Genomic DNA, 23,030 nt, shown 5'->3' with positions numbered 1-23,030 from the left:
TCACTCTCCACAGAGTTAGTAACAAAGTAAGAATACACATTACAATTTTAAGGCTAACCTATGTCCCTTAAGTGACTTGTCACAAGATGTCAGAAGATGCCAGTGTTAGAGCTGAGTGGGTCTAATATTGATTTAATTTTCTTTCTTTAATATAGGAATTAGACATAGTGCTCCTGTCAGCTAACTGTTAGGTTGTGTGCCAAAAAAAGTAGAGGTTTCCAGCACCTTGCTAGCCCCTGCATAGAGATGATGCATGTTGTGAGGGGGAGGGTGGATGGGGTCGGTTCCCTTCTCCACATTTGGTACTTGACTTGTATGGAGCATGCTCAGTGACACTGCTGAAGCCTTTGTCCTCATTCCATCCCAGTACTTACCCTCTCTTCTCCTGCCCATCACCGCATGCTCCCCTTACCAAAATCTGAAATGGTGTCCTGATTTCTATGTACCCATATCACTATAAGAATTCAGTTTAGCAAAGATATTCCTGTTATTTACACAAATTTCAATGTGCTTTTAGCTGATATTTTTCTCCATACTTCTGTCTGGCTTGCACTTAAATAAATTAAAAATAAAACAACAACCCACTGATACTGTGTTTCTACTATTCAAATTTGTGATTTAGCTGAGTATAGACAGTGCTTTGGCACTGCTGACAGTTTTGTTTTGTTATGATGTGACTCTGAGCCCCCAATATGTTTTCATTGTTATCACTCCACAATGACAATTAACTAGGGCTAGTTATGCCCAGCGCTTAATGTATTACGAAGGAGGTGCTATGTGCTCAAGCAATGTTTTTACCTAGGTAAGGTTTGCAGCCAGAGCAATGAACTGTCATTTTAGATACCAGGGCTCAGCAATATTTACCCCAGCTAAGAGTTTTAAAAATGCCTTTGTCTGCGTTGGGGTGCAAAGTGGTGTTTAAAATGGTGTTGTCTAAAAGGCGAGCGAGCTTTGCCTAGCTTAGCCAGGCCTAGGCACTTGCCTGCCCACAAGCAGCAGGTCTGACTAGCCGGAGGGAGGCTGGGCGATTACAACGCCCCTGGCGGGCTCCCCGCCTTTCCGGGAGGAGGGATCCCGGGGCGCCGCGGCGCTAACACCCGCCCGAAGCCACCGCCCCTCTCAGCCCCGCTGCCGCCGCCACAGCGACGCCGGCAAGAGCAGCAGCAGCAGCAGCAGCAGCAGGACCCCGCACCGGTACCGCCCCCCCCCCCCCATTCCCTGCCTGGCGCCTCTGCCGCGGGCCCGGCTGCGGGCGGGGCGGGCTCCTGGCGCGGCTCGCGGACCCAGCGCCGGGCGGGGAAGCGGCGGGGCCCGGGATTTCCACCCTGGGGCCCGGTCTCGCGGGGGAGGAGCCGGGACCCAGAGCGGCACCAGCGTCCCCTGCAGATACCGCGCTGCGCCTGCGGCCGCATCCCACGCGGTGCTGGAAGCGCTGCCCGCCGGGTGCGGCGGCGCCACCTGTTCCTGCGCTGCGGGGCGGCGGCGCCTGCCGGGGGGAGGGTGCCCGTGCGCGGGTGGGCACAGGGCGGCAGTCAGGGCCCGAGAGACCAGGCCCCGCAAACTGAATCCCCAGCTCCCACCAGGTGTCTCTGGCCTGTCCCTGCCCTGAGACGTGACTCAGCCGGTGGCTTCCTCCTGCCAGCAGGACCCGGGGCAGGAGGAGGCTGATGGTCCCTGGAACCTGTGATTCTGTGCACAATGCCTGGGCTGCGCAGGCCTGGGAGAAATAAATGGAGCCCCGGGGTCCCCAGCTACCGCCAGCAGCGCAGCAGGGCTAAGACAGGCTTCCTGCCCATGTGTGTCACCAGGGGCTGCCCAAGTGATGACTCCGCAGCTCCCATGGGCTGGGAATTAGGAGAGTGGTGACTGCAGGCAGTGGCCCCTCCACCCTGGAGCTACTGCCAGAGGCAGGGGCACCAACAGATTTGATGAACACCTAGGTGGTGGGGGAGTGGAAATCAGTGCTCCTGGAAGGGGTGGGGCTTTGGGTGAAAGGCGCAGGCCTGTGCCACTCAGGGCAACCCTGAGAGCTGCCCAGAGGGTGGTGCTCCAGTGGCGATTTAGAAGACTTGGGGCTCCAACTGCTTCCGCTCATGCTGGAGCCGTAGTGGTGTCTGGGAGCCCCAGGACTTAAAAAAACTGCTTGGTCCTGGGGCAACAGCAGCCTCTGCTCTTCTCTCAGCAGGCCTGGCCAAAGGGCGTGCCAGCCATTTTCAGGAGCCATCTGACGTCAGATGGCCACCCCTGACTCCTCCCTGCACCCGATCCCTAGCCCCAGCACGCAAACCTCCATCCTCTGTCCCAACCTGGTGAAAGTGAGTGAGAGTGGAGAGAACAGATGACGGAGGGCAGGGAGAGTAGCCCCAGGGACAGGGCAAGGCAGGGTTTGGGGTAAGGTCTTCAGGTCTGCATAATTCGACACCTGGAAGCCCTATGGGGTGGGACTGCTGTGGAAGTCCTGGAAGTGCTTGCTGTTCACTGGGCACCACCCAATTGTTAGGTGATCCATGAGGATGACTTGTCTGTCAATGGGGGCCCATAGACCATTCTGCCTTGGGGCCCAGAACTGATGTTGGTGGGCCTGGGGAATCATCCCTGCTTCGGTCGTCGCTGGGGTAGGACAGAACTGGAGTGTGGGATACATGCAGAACATAGGGATTTACTAAATCCGTAGCACGTACACTGGCTCTGCCTTGGTTGCTGACTCTTGTGGGAGAGGTTTGGGCAATGGGAGGTGCCTGAAAGTCATTGCTATTTACTGAGGCACTAAAACACAGCACCTGACTCTAAATGAATCCCTGCAGCCCTGGAATGAAGGCAGTAAAATCTGCAATGAACATACCGCTGTTATGTTCAACTGCTCTGTATAGTGGCATAAAGTGCTGTTCTGGATGAGACTGGGCCCTATGGCAATGTCTTGAGCCAATCAAAGCCAGTATCTCTCCCAACTTGTCTCTCTATAAAGTCTATAAAACCAGACAGCACAAACTGATTGGAGGATTAGATCATGATCTTGAATTAAATTTTAATTGAAATGTTGGGATTATTTTTGGACTCATTGCTTGTATTATGCACATTCTGGTTATGTCATGTTGTGATCACCAGTCTTATGTATTACTTAAATGTAAAGCATGTTTTTTTTCTTTTTGAGGAGCATGGTGGAAGTGGGCAGCCTTTTGGAGTTCAGAGAGATTGCAGAGGTCCACACATGCAGATTTATTGCAGGATTGGCACCTTTGGAGGTTTTTTTTAGATACTGATATATCTACAAAAAAAATGCAACTTGTTAAATATAGCTTTTTGCCTTTGTTCTCATTACTCACCCATGTAAGAGCAGAGAACTGTAGAATTTTAGAAGATTAGAGTTGGAAGAGACCTCAAAAGGTCATCTAATCCAGTTCCCTGCTTGAAGCAGGTCCAACTCAAACTAAATCATCCCAGCCAGGGCTTTTTCAAGCCGGGCCTTAAAAGCCAGCACTGAGAATAACCTAGCTCCATCCACTTTGGAACCCCCAAATATGCCTGTCTAGTTTTTTTGATATGTATACACAATTCAAAAAAAATTAGATGAATTTTAAAACTCGGAGGCTACGTCTACACTGGCATGATTTTCTGGAAATGCTTAAAACAGAACAGTTTTCCGTTATAAGTATTTCCGGAAAAAGAGCGTCTACATTGGCAGGTTGCTTTTCCGGAAAAACCCTTTTTCCGGAAAAGCGTCCGTGGCCAATGTAGACATGCTTTTCTGGAAAAAAGCCCCGATCGCCATTTTTGTGATTGGGGCTTTTTTGCAGAAAAGACTACTGTGCTGTCTACACTGGCCCTTTTCCGGAAAAGCAGCTGATTTCTTACAGTAGATCGTCAGTCTTTTTCCGGAAATTTTTCCGGGGCCAGTGTAGACAGCTCGCAGCTTATTCCGTAAAAGCGGCTGATTTTCCGGAATAAGTGGCCCAGTGTAGACACAGCCATAGTATTCAGAGAAGTGAGAATAATTTTTAACATTAGTTCAGACAGGTATTGTTTCCCCAACAACAGCATAATATTCTTCTGTAATGAGTCAGAGGCCCTTCCCTACTTCCTATGGATCAAAGGGAGGTCACACTACTTCACTTTACTATTAGGGGACTTAGTAGAGTAGCTGTAGTGTCCTGGCTCTCAGAACAGGCTTAACTCCCAACGGTTAATAAGTCCTCGGCCCTCTGGGCAGGTAGAGCCAGTAACCAGACTAGGGCTGTGTCCAGACTCCATGCCTCCGTCGACGGAGGCATGTAGATTAGCCAGATCGGAAGAGGGAAATGAAGCCGCGATTAAAATAATCGCGGCTTCATTTAAATTTAAATGGCTGCCCCGATCTGCCGATCAGCTGTTTGTCGGCAGATCGGGAGAGTCTGGACGCGATGCCCCGACAAAGAAGCCTTTCTTCATCGACACAGGTAAGCCTCGTGAAACCAGGTTTACCTGTGTCGATGAAGAAAGGCTTCTTTGTCGGGGCATCGCGTCCAGACTCTCCCGATCTGCCGACAAACAGCTGATCGGCAGATCGGGGCAGCCATTTAAATTTAAATGAAGCCGCGATTATTTTAATCGCGGCTTCATTTCCCTCTTCCGATCTGGCTAATCTACATGCCTCCGTCGACGGAGGCATGGAGTCTGGACACAGCCTATGTGCTCTCACCCCCAGGCAGGAGAAAGCTGGCAAAGCATCGATAGTGATCCAGTGGGGAGCTGCTATTCCAGGAGTGACGGGACAGGGGTACTGGTGTACTAGCCCTGAGCCCTATCAGTACCAGGGTATCCCAGCATTGGGTCAGCAGGGATTCTCCTACAATACTCCGATCTGCTGTCAAGCCACAACACCTCTGCACCCAAACTCCTGGGCTGCTTCCTACCTGAGCTCCGGATCAGGTTTCTCTGGTTTGTCCAGATAGTTGGCTGCCAGGAGTCCCATTAGCTCCAGCTCCTCGGCATGAGGCCTCTTAATGTCCAGAAAGCCGCCTCGTTCAGCAGCAGAGTCCGCGGGCAGCAGCAAGCAGGACACATCTGTCTCTTTTTCTAGCTCTGCTCCCACTGAATTAGGGACTCCATCTTTTGTACTACCTGCCCTGTTTCTCCACTTCTACAGAGAGGGTGGTTCTTCCTCCTGTAGCGTGGAGGGAATCCAGTACACCTCACTTTAAAATGATTAAAAATGGGTGCTCTGTTGAGGTTACAACAAAATGAGGACATTGAATTTTTTCATGTCTTGTTGACAAAATGTTTTAGTAATCCAATGTTATTTTGTTCCTTTGCTCTTTTTGTGTGAGAAACAGACTATTTCCAGCTACCCTTAACTTTCTCACAATTATAAGTGCCTACATACTTCTTACGGGTGCTCTGCCAAAACCTACAACAAATAAGTAATCACTTGGCTGATGTCTAGACATCATATATGGAGTGGACCTTAAGGAAAGTTTTAAATTAAGGGACTGAAGTTCCTTTGCTCAAGAAGGGTATTTCATACATAGATGAAGTGCTTACATGGAGAGAAGACATTTTGTAGAAGAGGCTCTTTAATCTATCAGACAGAAATATATTCTAAGTCCTTTAGCTGGAAGTTGAAGCTTGAAAAAAATCAAATAGAAACTAAAGGTTTTATCAGGAAGGATAATCATAGAATCATAGAATCATAGAATAATAGGACTGGAAGGGACCTCAAGAGGTCATCGAGTCCAGCCTCCCGCCCTCAAGGCAGGACCACACTCCGTCTACACCATCCCTGACAGATGTCTATCTAACCTGTTCTTAAATATCTCCAGAGAGGGAGATTCCACCACCTCCCTTGGCAATTTATTCCAATATTTGACCACCCTGACAGTTAGGAATTTTTTCCTAATGTCCAATCTAAACCTCCCCTGCTGCACTTTAAGCCCATTACTCCTTGTCCTGTCCTCAGAAACCAAGAGGAACAAATTTTCTCCTTCCTCCTTGTGACACCCTTTTAGATATTTGAAAACCGCTATCATGTCCCCCCTTAATCTTCTTTTTTCCAAACTAAACAAGCCCAGTTCATGAAGCCTGGCTTCATAGGTCATGTTCTCTAAACCTTTAATCATTCTTGTCGCTCTTCTCTGTACCCTTTCCAATTTCTCCACATCTTTCTTGAAATGTGGCGCCCAGAACTGGACACAGTACTCCAGCTGAGGCCTAACTAGTGCAGAGTAGAGCGGCAGAATGACTTCACGAGTTTTGCTTACAACATACCTGTTGATACAACCTAGAATCATATTTGCTTTTTTTGCAACAGCATCACACTGTTGACTCATATTCAACTTGTGGTCCACTATGACCCCTAGATCCCTTTCCGCCATGCTCCTTCCTAGACAGTCGCTTCCCATCTTGTATGTATGGAACTGATTGTTCCTTCCTAAGTGGAGCACTTTGCATTTCTCTTTATTAAACCTCATCCTGTTTACCTCTGACCATTTCTCTAACTTGCTAAGGTCATTTTGAATTATGTCCCTATCCTCCAAAGAAGTTGCAACCCCACCCAGTTTGGTATCATCTGCAAACTTAATAAGTGTACTCTCTATCCCAATATCTACATCATTGATGAAGATATTGAACAGTACGGGTCCCAAAACAGACCCTTGAGGAACTCCACTTGCTATCCCTTTCCAGCAGGATTTAGAACTGTTAACAACAACTCTCTGACTACGGTTATCCAGCCAATTATGCACCCACCTTATCGTGGCCCTATCTAAGTTATATTTACCTAGTTTATCAATAAGAATATCATGCGAGACCGTATCAAATGCCTTACTAAAGTCTAGGTATATGACATCCACCGCTTCTCCCTTATCCACAAGGCTCGTTATCTTATCAAAGAAAGCTATCAGATTAGTTTGGCATGACTTGTTCTTCATAAACCCATGCTGGCTATTCCCTATCACTTTATTACCTTCCAAGTGTTTGCATATGATTTCCTTAATTACCTGCTCCATTATCTTCCCTGGGACAGACGTTAAACTGACCGGTCTGTAGTTTCCTGGGTTGTTCTTATTCCCCTTTTTATAGATGGGTACAATATTTGCCCTTTTCCAGTCTTCTGGAATCTCCCCTGTCTGCCATGATTTTTCAAAGATCATAGCTAAAGGCTCAGATACCTCCTCTATCAGCTCCTTGAGTATCCTGGGATGCATTTCATCAGGACCTGGTGACTTGCTGACATCTAACTTTCCTAAGTGATTTTTAACTTGTTCTTTGTGTATCCTATCTTCTAAACTTACCCTCTCTCTGCTTGTATTCACTACGTTAGGCACTCTTCCAGACTTCTCGGTGAAGACCGAAACAAAGAAGTCATTGAGCATCTCCGCCATTTCCAAGTTTCCTGTTACTGCTTCTCCCTCCTCACTAAGCAGTGGGCCTACCCTGCCCTTGGTCTTCCTCTTGCTTTTAATGTATTTATAAAAGGTCTTCTTGTTTCCCTTTATGCCTGTAGCTAGTTTGATCTCATTTTGTGCCTTTGCCTTTCTAATCTTGCTCCTGCATTCCCGTGTTGCTTGCTTATATTCATCCTTTGTTAGTTGTCCTAGTTTCCATTTTTTATATGACTCCTTTTTTATTTTGAGATCATGCAAGATCTCCTTGTTAAGCCAAGCTGGTCTTTTGCCATATTTTCTATCTTTCCTACACAGCGGAATTGTTTGCTTTTGGGCCCTTAACAACGTCCCTTTGAAATACTTCCAACTCTCCTCAGTTGTTTTTCCCTTCAGTCTTGCTTCCCATGGGACCTTACCTACAAGTTCTCTGAGCTTATCAAAATCTGCCTTCCTGAAATCCATTACCTCAATTGTGCTGGTCTCCCTTCTACCTTTCCTTAAGATCATGAACTCTATTATTTCGTGATCACTGTCCCCTATACTGTCTTCCACTTTCAAGTTCTCAACTAGTTCCTCCCTATTTGTTAAAACCAAATCCAGAACAGCTTCTCCTCTGGTAGCTTTTTCAACCTTCTGAAACAGAAAGTTGTCTCCAATGCAGTCCAGAAACTTATTGGATAGCCTGTGCCTCGCTGTGTTAGTTTCCCAACATATGTCTCGATAGTTGAAGTCCCCCATCACCACCAAATCTTGGGCTTTGGATAGTTTTGTTAATTGTTTAAAAAAGGCCTCATCCACCTCTTCCACCTGGCTAGGTGGCCTGTAGTAGACTCCTAGCATGATATCACCCTCATTTTTTACTCCTTTTAGCTTAACCCAGAGACTCTCTACACAGCTATCTCCTACGTTCATCTCCACTTCAGTCCAAGTGTGTACATTTTTAATATACAAGGCAACCCCTCCTCCCGTTTTTCCCTGTCTGTCCTTCCTGAGCAAGCCGTACCCTTCCATACCAACATTCCAATCATGTGTCCCATCCCACCAGGTTTCTGTAATACCAGAATCATTGGAATAATTTACCAAAAGACTCGATGGCTTCTCAAACTCTTCACATTATAAAATTAAGATTGGATGTATTTCTAAAAGATATATGGTAGTTCAATCAAAAGTTATGGGGTTGATGTTGCCCTGATGAGCATTTTTGATGTATCTTCACATGCTCGTAGGGAGAGTGAAGCTCTTAGGGCTGTGCAGATGGGTCTGAGAGACCACTATGATCCTTAAAATCCTTAAAATCTGAGCTGTGTACAAAATTGATACTTGCTAGCAGGGGAGCAAGCACTGTGATGAACAAATCCCACATATTTCCTAATTTCTCATTCCTGCTCCATAACTTTGTTTGATTCAACTGGATTTCTTGAATATGTATACACATCTGAACAGAGATGAACGATGTGACACATACTGCTACCCGACACATGCCTTGGATGCAATATCATGAACAATATGAAATAAGATGCTCTTTTAACATATTACCTCTTAATATCTCGGAGATAGTTGTTATATGTGATATCAATTCGAAAAAAGCTCTCTCATTTATTTTCATGTATATGCAGGTTAGTTTTCAAATACATTGGATTTTTTCCCTAATCTTGATTTTTTTCTCTTTTTCAGCTTCAGTAACTACAGGAGAAAGACACTGCAAATTTGCATGACTCCTAAAGCCTGCAGCAGTTGTCAGGATCCTGAGATTAGTTCTTACTCAGACTGTGTTGACCATAGACCTTGACATGTTTTCTTAATTTCAAAGACTCAGATTGTTAATATTGGGACTTATCCATCACTCAAAGCCCAGGGCAAACACCAGTGATGCCTTTTTATGAGATCCCAGAAGTTTATTCCCTCTGACATGTAGCAGTCTGAGCCAGCACACATATAGATTCCACTGTTTGGGAAACTAAAATGCAGCTCCATTATCATGGTGATGAAAGGAGTATGAGTGACTAGGCCTAATAGTACGGGCCATGGTATACGTAGAGCTGTATACCGCAAATAAATGCATTTGTCGATGGGAGCTGGGGAATAGTGTTCTTTTCCTAATAGGATTTTTGTAAAACAGAAGAGGTCGGATAATTCATTTACCTGGTAACAATGCCCTGAAACTGGGTTAAAGAGCTTTAATCCAGATGACAAGCTTCAGAGGGATAGCCATGTAATTTTGTGTCAGCAAAAACCATGAGAAGTCCTGTGGTCCCTTACAGCCTAAAAAATTTAATTGAGCATAAGCTTTTGTGGGCTGGAACACACTTCATCAGATGCATGAAGTGGAAACTTCAGTTTGGCAAGTATATCTACACATGCAAAGATGAGTATGTTACATTACTATGGGGAGGACCAGTACTAAGGAAGTCAAGTCAATCAGGGGGGATGTGGCCCATTCCCAACAGCTGATGAGAAGGTGAGAATACCAAAAGAGAGAATTACATTTTGTTGTGAGCTAGCCACTCCCAGTCTCTATTCAGACCCAGTCTCATAGGGTCAAGTTTGCATATGAATTCCATCTCTGCAGTTTCAGGCTGAAGTCTGTTTCTGAAATGTTTTTGCAGAAGTATGGCAACTTTCAAGTCTGTTACTGAGTGTCCAGGGAGGTTGAAGTGTTCTCCTACTGGTTTTTAAATGTTACCATTCTTTGTGTCTGATTTATGCCCCTTTATTTTTTGCATAGAGACAGTCTGTATTAAAATATATGGAATAGGAATCAAATAGGAATTTGAATGATAGAATGAATCAGTGTTACAAATACAGTATTATTAGTCTAAAGATACACACAGTATTTTTATAAAGCTGTGGATAATATACTTACACCCATTCTTTACGACCTGGTGGTAAGAGACAAAGGACCAGCCTTGCTTCCAGCATGCTTGGACAGTTCAGGTACAGGTTCCTCAGTTCTCGGGTGGGAAACACTGAAGCTAATGTGAAGAACTATTAAAGCTAACTTAGTTTATTTAAACGAATGATTTAAGCCAACTTTAAACTAAGAGCATTAGAAAGACAATAATTAAAGACAAAGTTTAGAGACTAATCTTAATGCCTAAATAGTCCACCTCCCTCATGAGCTCTGGGCATCCCATTTATTATGCTTAGGTGCTTGGGCCCATCTGCCATGTCCAAACCTAACTTCCACACCCATAAACTGTAAGGTTACATTTAATTAATAGGCTGGATACCTATGCATGATTTCATGTACTGATGACATGTGCATACACATAAATGAGATCATTCTCACCCATGTAATTTATTTTCTTGTGGTATACATGTTAAGTTTGAGGGTACGGAAGCCACACATACGCTATTAAAAGTCACTTTATCTTATCACCATTTATCAAGGTGAAACGTCCCAAATATATGGAGGTTGATTTTTCTATCTAGATAATGTCTAGGTCCCAGACATATGTAAGCCCAACTGTGTTATCAGGGTGAAAAATACTAATATTGCCTTAGCTCTGCATATACGATCTGTCCTGTAGGTCCCTTGCAGAATAGCTAAATTAGTTTACTATAAAACTACTATAATGAACAAATAATTAAACCATACATTTATGTAAGAAAATAAATGTATCTATAAGCAAGCAAAGTAGGTTAGCCCTACAGGCTACATTACTGAATTCCTGAAAAACAGTGTATACTGCTTATAAAGCTTAACACGAATCCTAGAGAATTGAAAAACTTTGCAATTTGTGTGAGTTTCCCTCTCTTGTTATCTGAAGGCTCTTATATAAACTCAATTTTGAGAGAGAGAAAGTGTGTGCACATGGTCCCTAAAAGTACTTGACACTGTGTTAGAAACTGAAGTGGTGTAAAACCATGTAGTTCTTCTGACTTCAGTGAAGCTACGGCATTTTGTATCAGCTGAGAACATGGCACGTTAAATACTCATTATCTTATATGATCTTTCTTTCGTGTTTTATCTTACAGGTTCTGAACCATGGATTCAGACCTCAGTAAAGCAAACACCAACTTTGCACTCAGCCTATTCAAAGAGCTGAGTGAAAATGCCAATACACAGAATTTATTCTTTTCTCCTTTGAGTATCTCCTCTGCTTTGGCCATGGTTTTTTTGGGTGCAAAAGGTAACACTGCAGCCCAGATGGCAAAGGTATGTCTGGATAAATGTGACCCACTTAACACAACTTTTCTCTAGAATCTCATCCACAGCTCTCCGTTGTATGTTCTGTACCCTGTACTTATGCAAAACTTCCATTATCCTCCAAAGCCAGTGTTTCCCAATTGGTGACGGCAAAGGTTCCGTAAAGAGCTGGCACTCCTCTTCTTAAAAGAACAGAGCTCTGGCGCTCTCTCTCTTTTTTTTTTTTTCCTAGACAAAACGCGACAGGGGCCTTTTTTTTAATAAGGCAACCCTAGGGGTTCAGTGGCCAAATAAAATTGGGAAACACTGTCCTAAGCTATGTCTACACTGCACACTTATTTCAAAATAACTCAAGTTATTTCGAAATAAGAGAGTGCACATCTACACAGCAAGCCCGCTTATTCAAAATAATTTTGAAATAATGGGCTTCTCATTTCAACTTCTGTAAGCCTTTTTTCACGAGGAGTAAGGGATGTTGAAGGAAGAGTGATCTTCCTTCGACTTCCTGCTGTGTAGTCAGCGCCTAAAGCTGAGTTAAGCTACTTCAGCTTCAGCTACGCAATTACCATAGCTGAAGTTGCATATCTTAATTTGACTTTAGCCCGCAGTGTAAACGTAACCCTAGTGTGCCTGAGAGTAGAATTTTGCCAGCACTGCGAGAGGGCTCTCTAGTTGCCTAAAGATTTAGATAACTTCAAAGTCTCTAGAATTTATATCAAACTGGTAATCTTTACATATGCCTTAAATACATAGCCAGGAGCATTTTCTTAAAATCAACCTCAAGTTTGTGTAACCAAAAAAATTACTGATTGCTTTTGCAAATACAGGCCTGGATCACTGAGCTCTTCATGGCAAATCCTGTTTCAATGACCACTCAGAACCTCTAGAAAGGAAGAGGGGGCAGGATAGAAGAGTTGGGTGCCCAGTATGGAGCTCTGAAGTTCCATTAATTGGTCAAGCAAAGAGCTAAGGTCTATACTAGGAGATAAGTTCGAATTCTGATACGCAACTTCAACTACATTAATTGTGTTGCTTAAATCGAAATATTTTAACTCAACCTTTGGCACTGTTCACACTGCAGGAAGTTGAAGGGAACATGCTCTCCTTTTGACTTATTAACTCGTCGTAGAAGCAGGACTACTGGCATTGATGGGAGTGCCCTCTCAGTTCAAATTCTCCTGTCCTCACTAATTGAAACCCTGGAATATCAAATACGGCTACTTCGATTTTACGTGTAGTGTAGACATGGCCTAAGAGGAGAACCAAGAGAGACAGTCACAAATGCTAAGGAGGAACATGATTTAGTAAAGGAGAGTGATCAATAATGACAAAATTGGCAGGAATCAAGGAAGACGATGGAGTTGAGGTCCTGAGATCTGGCTGCCAAGAGGTTATTAAAGAAAAGGACTTCTATGTTGTAGCTCTGTACCCTTTTAGTTTCTCCTAAAATTGTGGCTTTTTGTGTGTATTTTGGTAGGTGTGCTGGGATGGGAGTTACCAATTTGAACAATTGATTTATAGTTGTCCAGGTAGTCTTACACAATATTTGACTTAGAGGAGAGGAAGAGTCTGTCTAAACTTTCAGCTTCAGCAGTAAAATAGGGTGGGGTTGAAACTAATTCCTTGTAATCTGTTAGGAGTTCTAGAACGTGCTTTTATATGTCTTTTGTTTAGGTGGATTAACTATTAGTAGAGTTTGCTATAAAAAATATAGGCACCAGCGGATGGAAACATTCTCTTATTCTGTGTCAGCAAAATCTTTTGCTCAAAAATCAACCAGCACAACAGGTCTGCAATTTCTATGACAGTCATATCATGGCAGTTTTTAGCAGTTATTACTTTTAAGCCAGTCCAGCATTTGGGGGTAGTATTTTTACACCTATGGAAATAAAAAGAGAATATGGCCTGATCTTGATTTTAAAACCATCGGTCTAAGAGACCTGACATCACTGAATTTAGCCTAGAGACCTATTGTGGGTGTCCCACAATTATCCCAGGCTGCATTTGGTTGAATTGAGTCTTTTGTGTTCTATGAGGGCAGTTCCCTTGGTGAGCCACCCATCTGCCCTCTGTGGGTTGTTTGGCCCTTTGGGTAGCTTCTGGGATCTTGCGCCATTTCTGTCCTTTGGGCATTTGCCTACGTACATGCAATGAAGCAACACAGATCATTTCTTCGTTTCGCTAAGGTTTCAACTCAGATAAGTGCCAGATCTGTTTTTCAATGTATTCTGTATTTTGCTAACTACTCTCCAGGTTGGACCTCCCTGGTCTGGCACCTTCAGGACCGGATTGGTCCCGAATCATGGAATTTGCCAGAGCAGGGGAGGCCTCTGCCACTGGCTCCTCCACCCTTCTGATCATCTGCGCTGCCAGCTCCATTGCCCTTGCTGTTCTTCACTACCCCCGACCCCAGCCTGTAGGGTTGCTGGTTCTCCAGCCACCATCGTAGCTGGACTGCCTGCCGGGCAGTCGTTGGGCCCCAGCCCCACGCTGCTATTAGCTGCCACAGGTCCAACCTCAGCCACAGTTCAGGCCCCATTGCCAGGGGCTGACCAGGCTCTGGCCCCAGCCATGCGCTGCAAGGGGCTGCCACCAGCCCCTGTCCAATGCCATTGGCTGCTGGGGGCTGCTGCTAGTTCCGGACAGAGGCTCACTACTGCAAGTGGCTGACAGCTGGTGCAAGCCCAAGCTCCTGCCCTGTTCCTGCTGCTTCAGCCCGGCCCCACTCCTGGATGGCCCTCCTGCCTCTAGGCCTCCGGGGCTCTCTGATCCAAGAACATGCACGGTCCTCTTAGACCAGTTTTGGGAGGTACATCCTATACTGTCAGTTGCTTCATTTTAGTAAAGAAGAATAAGAAAAATAATGGGGGAAAGGAACGATACAAACATGAAATGATGCAATAAAAAAATCCATTATGGAAGGGAAAATGGAGGCCCTGTTACAAGGAAGCAGGATCCTCTGGTAATGGTTGAATTGAAGGCATAGATCCAAAACATTGCTGGCAGCTTTTGGGAAAGGAATGTTAAAAGGGATATAGTCAACTGAAATCATACCTTGTCTGAATTCTTTTTACCCAATAGCGTTGGAAGTACCCCTTAAGATTAGGGGGAAGTGAGTCAGTTTTTCACCGTTTGTTTACATGTTCATTTGACAGCACTTCTTGTTTTGCTGTTTTTTCCATAGAGAGGTTTACTTGTTTGTTAGACTGTTTCACACAATGAAACAAATTCAAAAAATTAACTATAAAGCAAAAAAATTGGCATGGGCATATAGACTCAGGGTATGAGACCTGAAGCGACTTTAAATTCATATTCTGAAACTTCAAAACAGCTATGTTAATTTCACAGCTTTTCCTCTTCTAACTTGCACAATGAGCTGCAAACGTGTTGGGTCCTGTGAAATTGTTTCCCTTTTAGGGCTGACTTGGGTATTCAGAATGCAGCTTTCATCTTTAAGGGCTGAAAGGCATTGTACTGACCTCTTCCAAAGTGCGTATTTCACACATGTGGGTCATGCCGAGTGTATATCTTTCTCTTTCTACAGGTGCTTTCTTTGGTCAAACCTGAAGAGATTCATGATGGGTATCAGTCACTTATTTCTGAAATTAACAGACCAGGCACTAAGTATGCGCTTAGGATTGCCAACCGGCTCTATGGGGATAAGACTTGTCAAATTCTTACAGTAAGTCAAATATTCAGTTGGTTTTTATGTTATGACACATTTTCTGTGGTTCCACTTCTGAGTGCAAAGGAAAGGTGCTGGCTTTAATCTCCAGGCACTATGCCGTTCAGACCGGAGTAGCCAAAACCAGTCTCCTTGTAATATCCAATTGTGTGCTCAGCTGACTGTTTGACAGTCCATAGCGCTGAACTCTTGAGAACCGGAGTAGAGTGTTGTCAATGGAAGGACCATCAAATCCCAACTCTTCAGCATTCCAATAATCACTCAGGCCTGTTTGGCCAGGAGCTATGATTTTAAAAATTTCTTTCTGATGGCGGATACAGAGGGAAATAAGCATTATTGTGTGACTAACTGGGACGTCTTCTCTCCCCTTAAATTGTACAGTGCGTTCAAAGAACACACCACTGGGCACAACATTACTTTTTTAAATGAGAAAGAAGAGGGATTAGATATTCTCCAAAGACTTAGGGTGTACATTTTCCTTCAAAAATATATCTGAAAAGTGTACTCCTCTGAATGCCCCTCTGTGGCTGAGGGCACATCTGCAATTTTTGGTTCAGCTCTTTTCTGGGGGTAAAGATGTTCCAGAAAGATTTCTGGTCGGTTTCTCCAGACCAGGCGTCTTCTTACCCCCTAGCTGCAGAGGGTCGGGGGGATCCAGACCCACCCACTCCTCTGGGCTTTGGCCCAGGGACCCCAGGAGTAGGAGTTGACTGCTCAGATTCTCTAGTGCTTGCTGCTACCTTGCTCCCTGGGCCACTTCCTCAAGATGCTTCTCCGTCCCACTCTTTCTAACTCCCATGCTTCATATCTGAAAATTAAGAGATAGTAGGAAATCATGCAAGTTTTAAACTTTAAGAAATAAACTTGCACTTTCAGTATGGCAATCAAGCTTACCCTTCCCAATCCATGAAATGTTATTAATAAAAAGGTCTGCCAGTAAAAATTGGCTCAGATCAAGAATTCCTCTTTTCAATTAAAGTTAAAACCGCTGTGATTAAATATTTAAACTTGGTATCTTTGGCAGTAGGTCCATAAAACAGAAGACTTCAAAATACAATTTGGAGAGAGAAAACATGCTTTTCACCTAAGCACATAGTTACTGACCTATTGACATTTGCACAGGAGGCCTTTCATAAGGCTGAAGAGCAGAGTATTATGGTCCAAAAAAGATATATGATACAGAAATGAACCCCGGGACATTTCACTTCTGAACTATATCAAGTCTGAAGGTCACTGTGAGGATTACAAAATGCTTCATCTGTAGACCAATTTACAAGGCCTGGTATTCTCCAACTGGAGCATGCAGTGCTGTTGTTGATCTGTTATTAAGCCAGCTGATCTGAGTAAAAATGTAATAAAAGAAAATGAAATGTACAGTTTGAAAAGAAGTGATAACAAGTTGTGTCTACAGTGACTCTTTCAGAAGGAGCGGGGAAGAGGAAGTAGATTCTATGTTTGAATCTTTTACAACTGCCCACCAGCAAAATATACTGTTAAGATAACTTCCTTTGCTTGTCATAGACATTTATAGATTCTTGCCAGGAATTCTACTATGCAGAGGTAGAACGAGTTGACTTCTGTGGAGATGCAGAAGATTCCAGAAAACATATAAACGCCTGGGTAGAAGAAAAAACTGAAGGTAAGTAGCTTGCAGAATTTCACAGGGTCTTTCTAAACAGCCAGCACGTTCTTAAAAAGTGTATGGCAATAGAAAAGATACAATAAAGGAAAGGGGGGGGGGGGGGAAAGTGAATCCTTCAGATTAAGATGTAGTTCTTGTTAGGGTATTGGCGAGTAGTCAACTACACAGGTACCCCATAAGCTTATTGGGCAGTCGAATGGAGTACTCAACTACTCGCTTCCCCCGTTCCTTGCTGCCTCTGCATGTGGTGGGCCAAGGTTCGCCGCTGGCAGAGGCAGCTCTGGCAGCAGCCCTTGTTCATAGCAGCGGGGGATGGCCACACGCAGGGCTGCTGGAGTCGGCGTGAGCCGGGACTGAGCAATCCTGACTCGTGCTGGCAGGATGCTGCGCCTCTGCATTTTAAATGTACTAAGAGCCTGCCAGCTCTTACCACATTTAAAATGCGGAGCCACTAAAATGCAGGTGTGTCCCGTAGCCAGCGCGAACCAGGATTGCTCCTTCTAGGCTCCATCCTGTTCTAGGAGCTATCCCTGGTGTGGCTCTGCAAAGTGGCCCCTTATCTACTAATCTGTAGTCGATACCAACTGTATTGGCTACATTATTAACCAGATAACCACAATTTAACATCCTCAGCTCTTGTATTGTGCAGTTAGTAGTCAATACTGTAGTTAATAACACAAGTAGGTGGATAGGTGCGTATTAACTAAAAGCTCTTCTTCCTTTCATGTGTCCTAAGGTAAAATCCAGAATCTGCTGGCTCAGGGTGTTGTTGATTCCATGACCCGACTAATCTTGGTGAATGCCATGTACTTCAAAGGCAATTGGGCAACTCCATTCGACAAATATGGGACAGTGGAAATGGAATTTAAAATTAACAAGGTATGAAGTAGGGAAACCTCACTAAGTTTGCACTACTCTTCACCCAGAGGAAAGAAGAAATGCATTTAATCAGGAATGCCCTAAGCACACTTTCCTATACTCCTCTATTCTATTCTATCCCATCCCAGACCCTCAGCATTATTTTAATGTTGCTTATTTTAACAACATCTTTGAAACTACATTTTCAATGGAATATGTTAATTTAGATGTATCCCTGCTTTCCTTCATTCTCTCTCTGCTTTCTGCTGGACCTCTCAGTGTATTTTCTGCATTGGAGGGAGTTAGCCTTGAACATAATTACAGAAGATACAATAGTCAGAAATGTAACATGGAAGGGAAGAATGTGGATAAAGAAGTGTCTTGACAGTTTGGGATTCCATAAATTGTTCAGTGGTTAGAGATCCTGCAAGGCATTTAACTGCCCTGCTCTCTAATTTTTTGCTGACCTGTGTGTAGAACTGCCACAGAATTAAGGGTAGTGACAGAAACTGGTTCCCCCACCTTCAGTTTTTAGATCTTCGCTCACCTTCAGTTTCTTCAGTGTATATTAAAGGCAGCAAGTGTGGGGCATGGCGGGGGGAGTGAGAGCTGGATTAAAAGCCGTTTCCCGCAGCACCATCTCCGTGGTGCCAAGGAGAGGAGACAAGGGAGGCAGAGGCACAGCGGGGCTGCAGCTCTGCCTTTCAAATGATGTACCAAGCTCTTACTACATTTAAAAGGCAGAGGTGCAGTGGGGTTATATCCCAGGGCCAGCTCGAGCTGGGACTAAGCAATTGCATATTGTGCCGGCTCCGGGATACCATGGCTTTGCCTGCTGGACGCATCTTTGTGATAGAGCAGTAGCTGTAAGAAATTTAAGTTACTTTCTCCCCTGCTTAGTTCTCCCTTTTCTTCTTCTTGGGGGTTGGCGGATCAGTACTGTGGTGATTTCCCATTGAATACAGGAACATGCTGAGGCCAGATCTCCACGCAATAGAGAAGGTCATTTTACGATAAGCAATTCCAGCTATGTAAATACAACTTAGCTGGGGTTGATATACCGTCAGCCGAGTTTCAGTGCTGTCCTCCTAGCGGGAAATCAACAGGAGAAGCTCTCCATTGACTTCTCTTTCTCTTCTCAACTGCGAGGAGTACCACAGTCAATGGAGATACCCTCAGCTTTCATTTTAGTGTCTTTCTACACCACTAAATTGAATCTCAGAAAATTGACTTCCACAGCATTGATTCTCCATATTCCCCTAGTAAATACAGACATGGCCTTAGGTTTCAACCCTAATCTTTAAATCTGTTTATGAAAGTGGACTGAGTCACTAGAGCACTGTATTTTGTGCATGACAAGGAATATAACCTTTAAAGGAATTCATTAGGAACTACAGCACTGTCATTCACAACAACTCAAGGGCAAGACAGCAGATGACCCGCAACTGCGGAATTCACTTTATAAAACATAGGAACAGCCCCAATTCTCAGTGGTTCCAGAACAGGCTGTAAAACTCGCTTTTATCCTCAGCCTGCTTATGCTCACTAATCATTGGTGAACTGTCAAAAATAGAGTTCAGATAAACATTCAGAATTCCCAATGTTATCTGAACTTTTAGGCTCCTCTCTGATATCAACTCTGAACATATCAACAGCTGTTCCAGAATACTAATAGCCACTCACTTTTTCTCTTACGAGCCATGATCATTAATCTACTTACAGATTCTCTGTCTGTTTTTGCTGCTGCTCTTTTCATAACACCCAGCAAGATCCACAAGGAAATCTGCTTTGTGCTCCTCTCTATTCATCCCATTTGTTTACAGGCAATTGCAGTCCTGGTTCTATAATTTAACATTCAGATGTTTGAAATCTCCTGCTTACTGACCGTTTAGATGTAAGGTTTGGAAAATTTAATGAAAGTTTAATTTTTACTTTCTCAACTTGTGCCTCATCTTTAATGACAAGAAAATAATGAAAAAGCCTCATTAGCTTGTGCTCCGTAAGAAAAATAGTCGAGGAGAGAGGATTAAAAAAGGGCATTTCAGACCACTAGTTTGAATTGCTTGTAATTTTGAGATTTAGTTATTTTTAAAACATCACTAAAATGTTTGATATTTCTTTTGTGATAGCATGCCAGGGACTGGTAGCATAAAAATCCAAAATATGAGAGTGTAACCCACACACATTCTGGGTGTCATGTGCTGACCCTTCTAGTGACACTGAGAATACTTACAGGGAGTATAATGAGTCTACTCTACAGCCATAACTAATAATCAGCTGCATGGGTGGTCAGTGAAGGGAATCACTCAAAGCCCCACCCCTTATGCCGAGGTTCCGCCCTCCACCACTACGAGGAGGGTGATTGGGCACTCACGCAGACCCGGCCTCCCCTACCCCAGAGCACTGTGGAGGAAAAGAGGGTGCACGACTCGAGCCTCCTCGGCACCAGAGCAAGACTCTGCCCCTAGAACACCTACAATAGGCCTTCTGGGGGCGGAGTGCGGGCGGGCCAGGATGACGGTTTGGGAGGGCAAAGCCTTCTCTTGCCTAGGCTACTGACCGCCTGTGACGGCGCGTTGGGGGTTCCCCGTCTCCTGCACCCCGAAATGGCACAAACAGACTGCACCAGCCAGTGGAATTGAGGGTGGTTTATTGCTCCTCCAGCACAGCGCAGCACAGATGGAATCTGGTTACAGGAACTGGGCTAGGATGCCTCAGGCCCCCTTGAGATGGGGGAGACTGGGCCCCTAAACTCCAGCTCCTCTCCCTAGGCTGTCTCATCCATCCTCACAGACAGCCACCAACCAACTAACCCACTTCCAGCCCTGCCCCCCAGCCAGGGCCGCATTCACCTTCCTTTGTTCCTCTCCATGGGGGTGTCTGGCCACTGGTTCCACAAGTTTGGCCTTACCTCTGCCTAGTGAGGTTTTCCCTGCTGGGTCTTGCTCCAGACAGCAGGGGTCACCACAGCCCAGCAAGTACCCCCACTACGTCACACCGCCCATGATCAGTTGGCTTTTAGCACATGCATTAGAGGCTCATGCACTCAGCTCCAGAGGTCCCCAATTCGATTCTGTCTGGCGATTATTTACGCTGAAGATATTCCCAATCCATTTGAAACAAAGATTGAAATATGTATAAATTAAAAGGCTTGAATCCAGGAGTAGAACTATTTAGGCTCAGAGGTTTAGTGTTTTTTAAAAGATGTGTGTACACATTAAGCAACTAAAATACATATAAATGTGTTTCCTGAATGTAAATTTCAAGGGAATAAGCATTACAAATGGGAAGAGCCTCATGGAATTCTGGTTCATTCCCTCCCACCAAAACAAGAAGCGTAGTGCTAGGACTCTTAACTACAATATTTTCTAGTACTAGTTTCAAGTGTCCTATGTAATTTGTATCTTGGTTCTTCTAGTGTCTCCCAACTTGTTGACATTTAATGCTTTTTTTTTAAAGGATGAAAGCAAACCAGTGCAAATGATGTTCAAGAGAGATGAATTTAAGATGGGATACATAGCAGACTTTCAGACCAAAGTCCTTGAGCTCCCTTATGTTGATAATGAGACTAGTATGATTATCCTGCTTCCTGATGAAATCCAAGATAATTCCACTGGCCTGGAACAGGTAAGGCACTTTGTACAGAACACAAAGACAACTGAAATCCTGCTAGAGAAGAGCCTTTGACTAAATCTCATGGAGATCTGTGACTTCAAGCCCCCAGCTCCTAAGTCCCCAGTGTCAGCACAGGGTGGAGAGCCGGAGGAGGCATTGCCCCCGTCCCCCAAAAGATGGGAACGCTGTATCTCACTGTCAAGTACGCCCAGCTCTCTCTGATGTCCAGAGACATGTTAAGTTCTGAAAGGAGAGACTTCTTGGCCAGGGGAGGGGTCACCAGGGACTGGGATGAAAGCAGAATGGAGTGAGTGACTGACTGAGGGAGATCCTAGAGAGCTTCCACTGACAGATCACTTCCTGTTTGATGGATTTCACCCCCATATTCCTTAATAACTGTTGAGGGGTGAGCTCTCTCTCACTATACCTGACCTATCTAATAGTCGTTTCATATGGGAGTCCTCAAGTCTCCTGAGCTACTGATTTCCTTTCTGTGCTCTATTGTTGCCAGGCTGGCAAGAGACAGCGACATGGTAGTGCCTCTCCAACAGTAGCCACTTCTGCAAAGTACAGTTCGTTGTTAATGACAACATTCAGTTGCCTTAACTTGTCACCATGAAATCTGGCTTTACAATGGTACTTGCATATAGCACAGTGGGGCTCTGAGCCTAATTGGGTAACCTTTTGACTGTATTGGAAAAAGAATAAAAGTGTTTCTGGCTGTCATTTATTTTTCACTTCTGACTACAGCAGTAACATTCACTCCACTGTGTAGAGATACACCACAGTCATTATTTTGTGATTACAAATTCATGGCTTTTCTTCCACTTCAATTTTGTGACCTTTTTTCTTTAGCTGGAAAGAGAACTTACCGGTGAGAAACTTGCAAAGTGGATAAATCTAGAGAAGATGGACGTCACTACAGTGGAGGTGTCTTTACCCAGATTTAAATTGGAGCAAACTTACAATTTGAAGCCTGTACTGAGAAGCATGGGAATGACTGATATATTTGATGAAACGAAGGTGGATTTATCTGGAATGTCGGCCAAGAATGACCTTGTTCTGTCTGAGGCTGTTCACAAGTCCTTTGTGGAGGTGAATGAAGAAGGCACCGAGGCAGCAGCTGCTACTGGAGTAGCTTTCACGTTGTGTTGTTTATGGACTGGACCACGGTTCACTGCTGACCATCCTTTTCTCTTCTTTCTCCGGCACACCACCACTGGCAACATCCTGTTCTATGGCAGATTTTGTTCCCCCTAAAAAGAAAAATTGCAGAGTACATGCTGTACTGTACCCTAAACACCCTTCTCTCTTGTGCCTGAAATAGCTTTTTGTTGTCCTCCAGTCAAATGTAAGGAACAATTCTGAATATCAAGATCATTTAAGAATGTCTGTTCCAAAGGGTAACACTTAAAATATCACTTGACACAGTTCACTGGAAAATGTCACTTGTTTCCTATATATCTAAATAAAGGATTCTTTAGCGTGAGTCCAGGATCATATTTAGTTGTAATTAATTGCTTAATCCATCGCTCTATACACATTCATATTCCCCTAGTATTTTGGTTCTACTACTTGCACTTGCTTAACAGCAAGTTGTAAGATTTCATGGGGAGAGGAAAAATAAATGACTGGTCTTCAAGTACTTTTTGCAACTTTCCCCTCTGTGTCTCTCATTTACCAGACTGATTTCTTCCATGTGTAGCTGTGCTCCTCGCCCCC

The 23,030-nt window shown here is 44.3% G+C and overlaps 1 protein-coding gene across 3 annotated transcripts; it reads left to right on the top strand.

Annotated features, from left to right (window-relative positions):
- Positions 1 to 999: 999 nt before the first annotated feature.
- Positions 1,000 to 22,798, top strand: LOC142827189 (serpin B6-like). 3 transcript variants are annotated; one of them, XM_075921358.1, is made up of 8 exons: positions 1,000 to 1,194; positions 3,155 to 3,242; positions 11,337 to 11,517; positions 15,053 to 15,190; positions 16,715 to 16,832; positions 17,572 to 17,714; positions 21,153 to 21,320; positions 22,164 to 22,798. In XM_075921358.1, the coding sequence occupies exons 3-8, from the start codon at positions 11,347 to 11,349 to the stop codon at positions 22,566 to 22,568; spliced, it is 1,143 nt and encodes a 380-aa protein (XP_075777473.1). In that variant the 5' UTR covers positions 1,000 to 1,194; positions 3,155 to 3,242; positions 11,337 to 11,346; the 3' UTR covers positions 22,569 to 22,798. The 3 variants fall into 3 exon arrangements, with proteins under 3 accessions (XP_075777473.1, XP_075777472.1, XP_075777471.1); XM_075921357.1 differs by having other exon boundaries at positions 3,152 to 3,242; XM_075921356.1 differs by lacking the exon at positions 3,155 to 3,242 and having other exon boundaries at positions 1,001 to 1,194.
- The last annotated feature ends 232 nt before the right edge of the window (positions 22,799 to 23,030 follow it).

Source organism: Pelodiscus sinensis, chromosome 2, assembly GCF_049634645.1.
Source record: "Pelodiscus sinensis isolate JC-2024 chromosome 2, ASM4963464v1, whole genome shotgun sequence".
NCBI classification, from domain to species: Eukaryota; Metazoa; Chordata; order Testudines; family Trionychidae; genus Pelodiscus; species Pelodiscus sinensis.
Note: the sequence above shows the minus strand (reverse complement) of the source record. Positions and strands in the feature narration are given on the sequence as shown.

What these genes read in the sequence shown, in the direction of transcription:
- LOC142827189 (XM_075921358.1), top strand. Translation starts at nt 11,347, where the DNA reads ATGGATTCAGACCTCAGTAAAGCAAACACCAACTTTGCACTCAGCCTA. An exon ending in GGTAGAAGAAAAAACTGAAG is followed by an intron (nt 16,833 to 17,571) that starts GTAAGTAGCTTG and finishes ATGTGTCCTAAG; the next exon opens with GTAAAATCCAGAATCTGCTG. An exon ending in TGGAATTTAAAATTAACAAG is followed by an intron (nt 17,715 to 21,152) that starts GTATGAAGTAGG and finishes TTTTTTTTAAAG; the next exon opens with GATGAAAGCAAACCAGTGCA.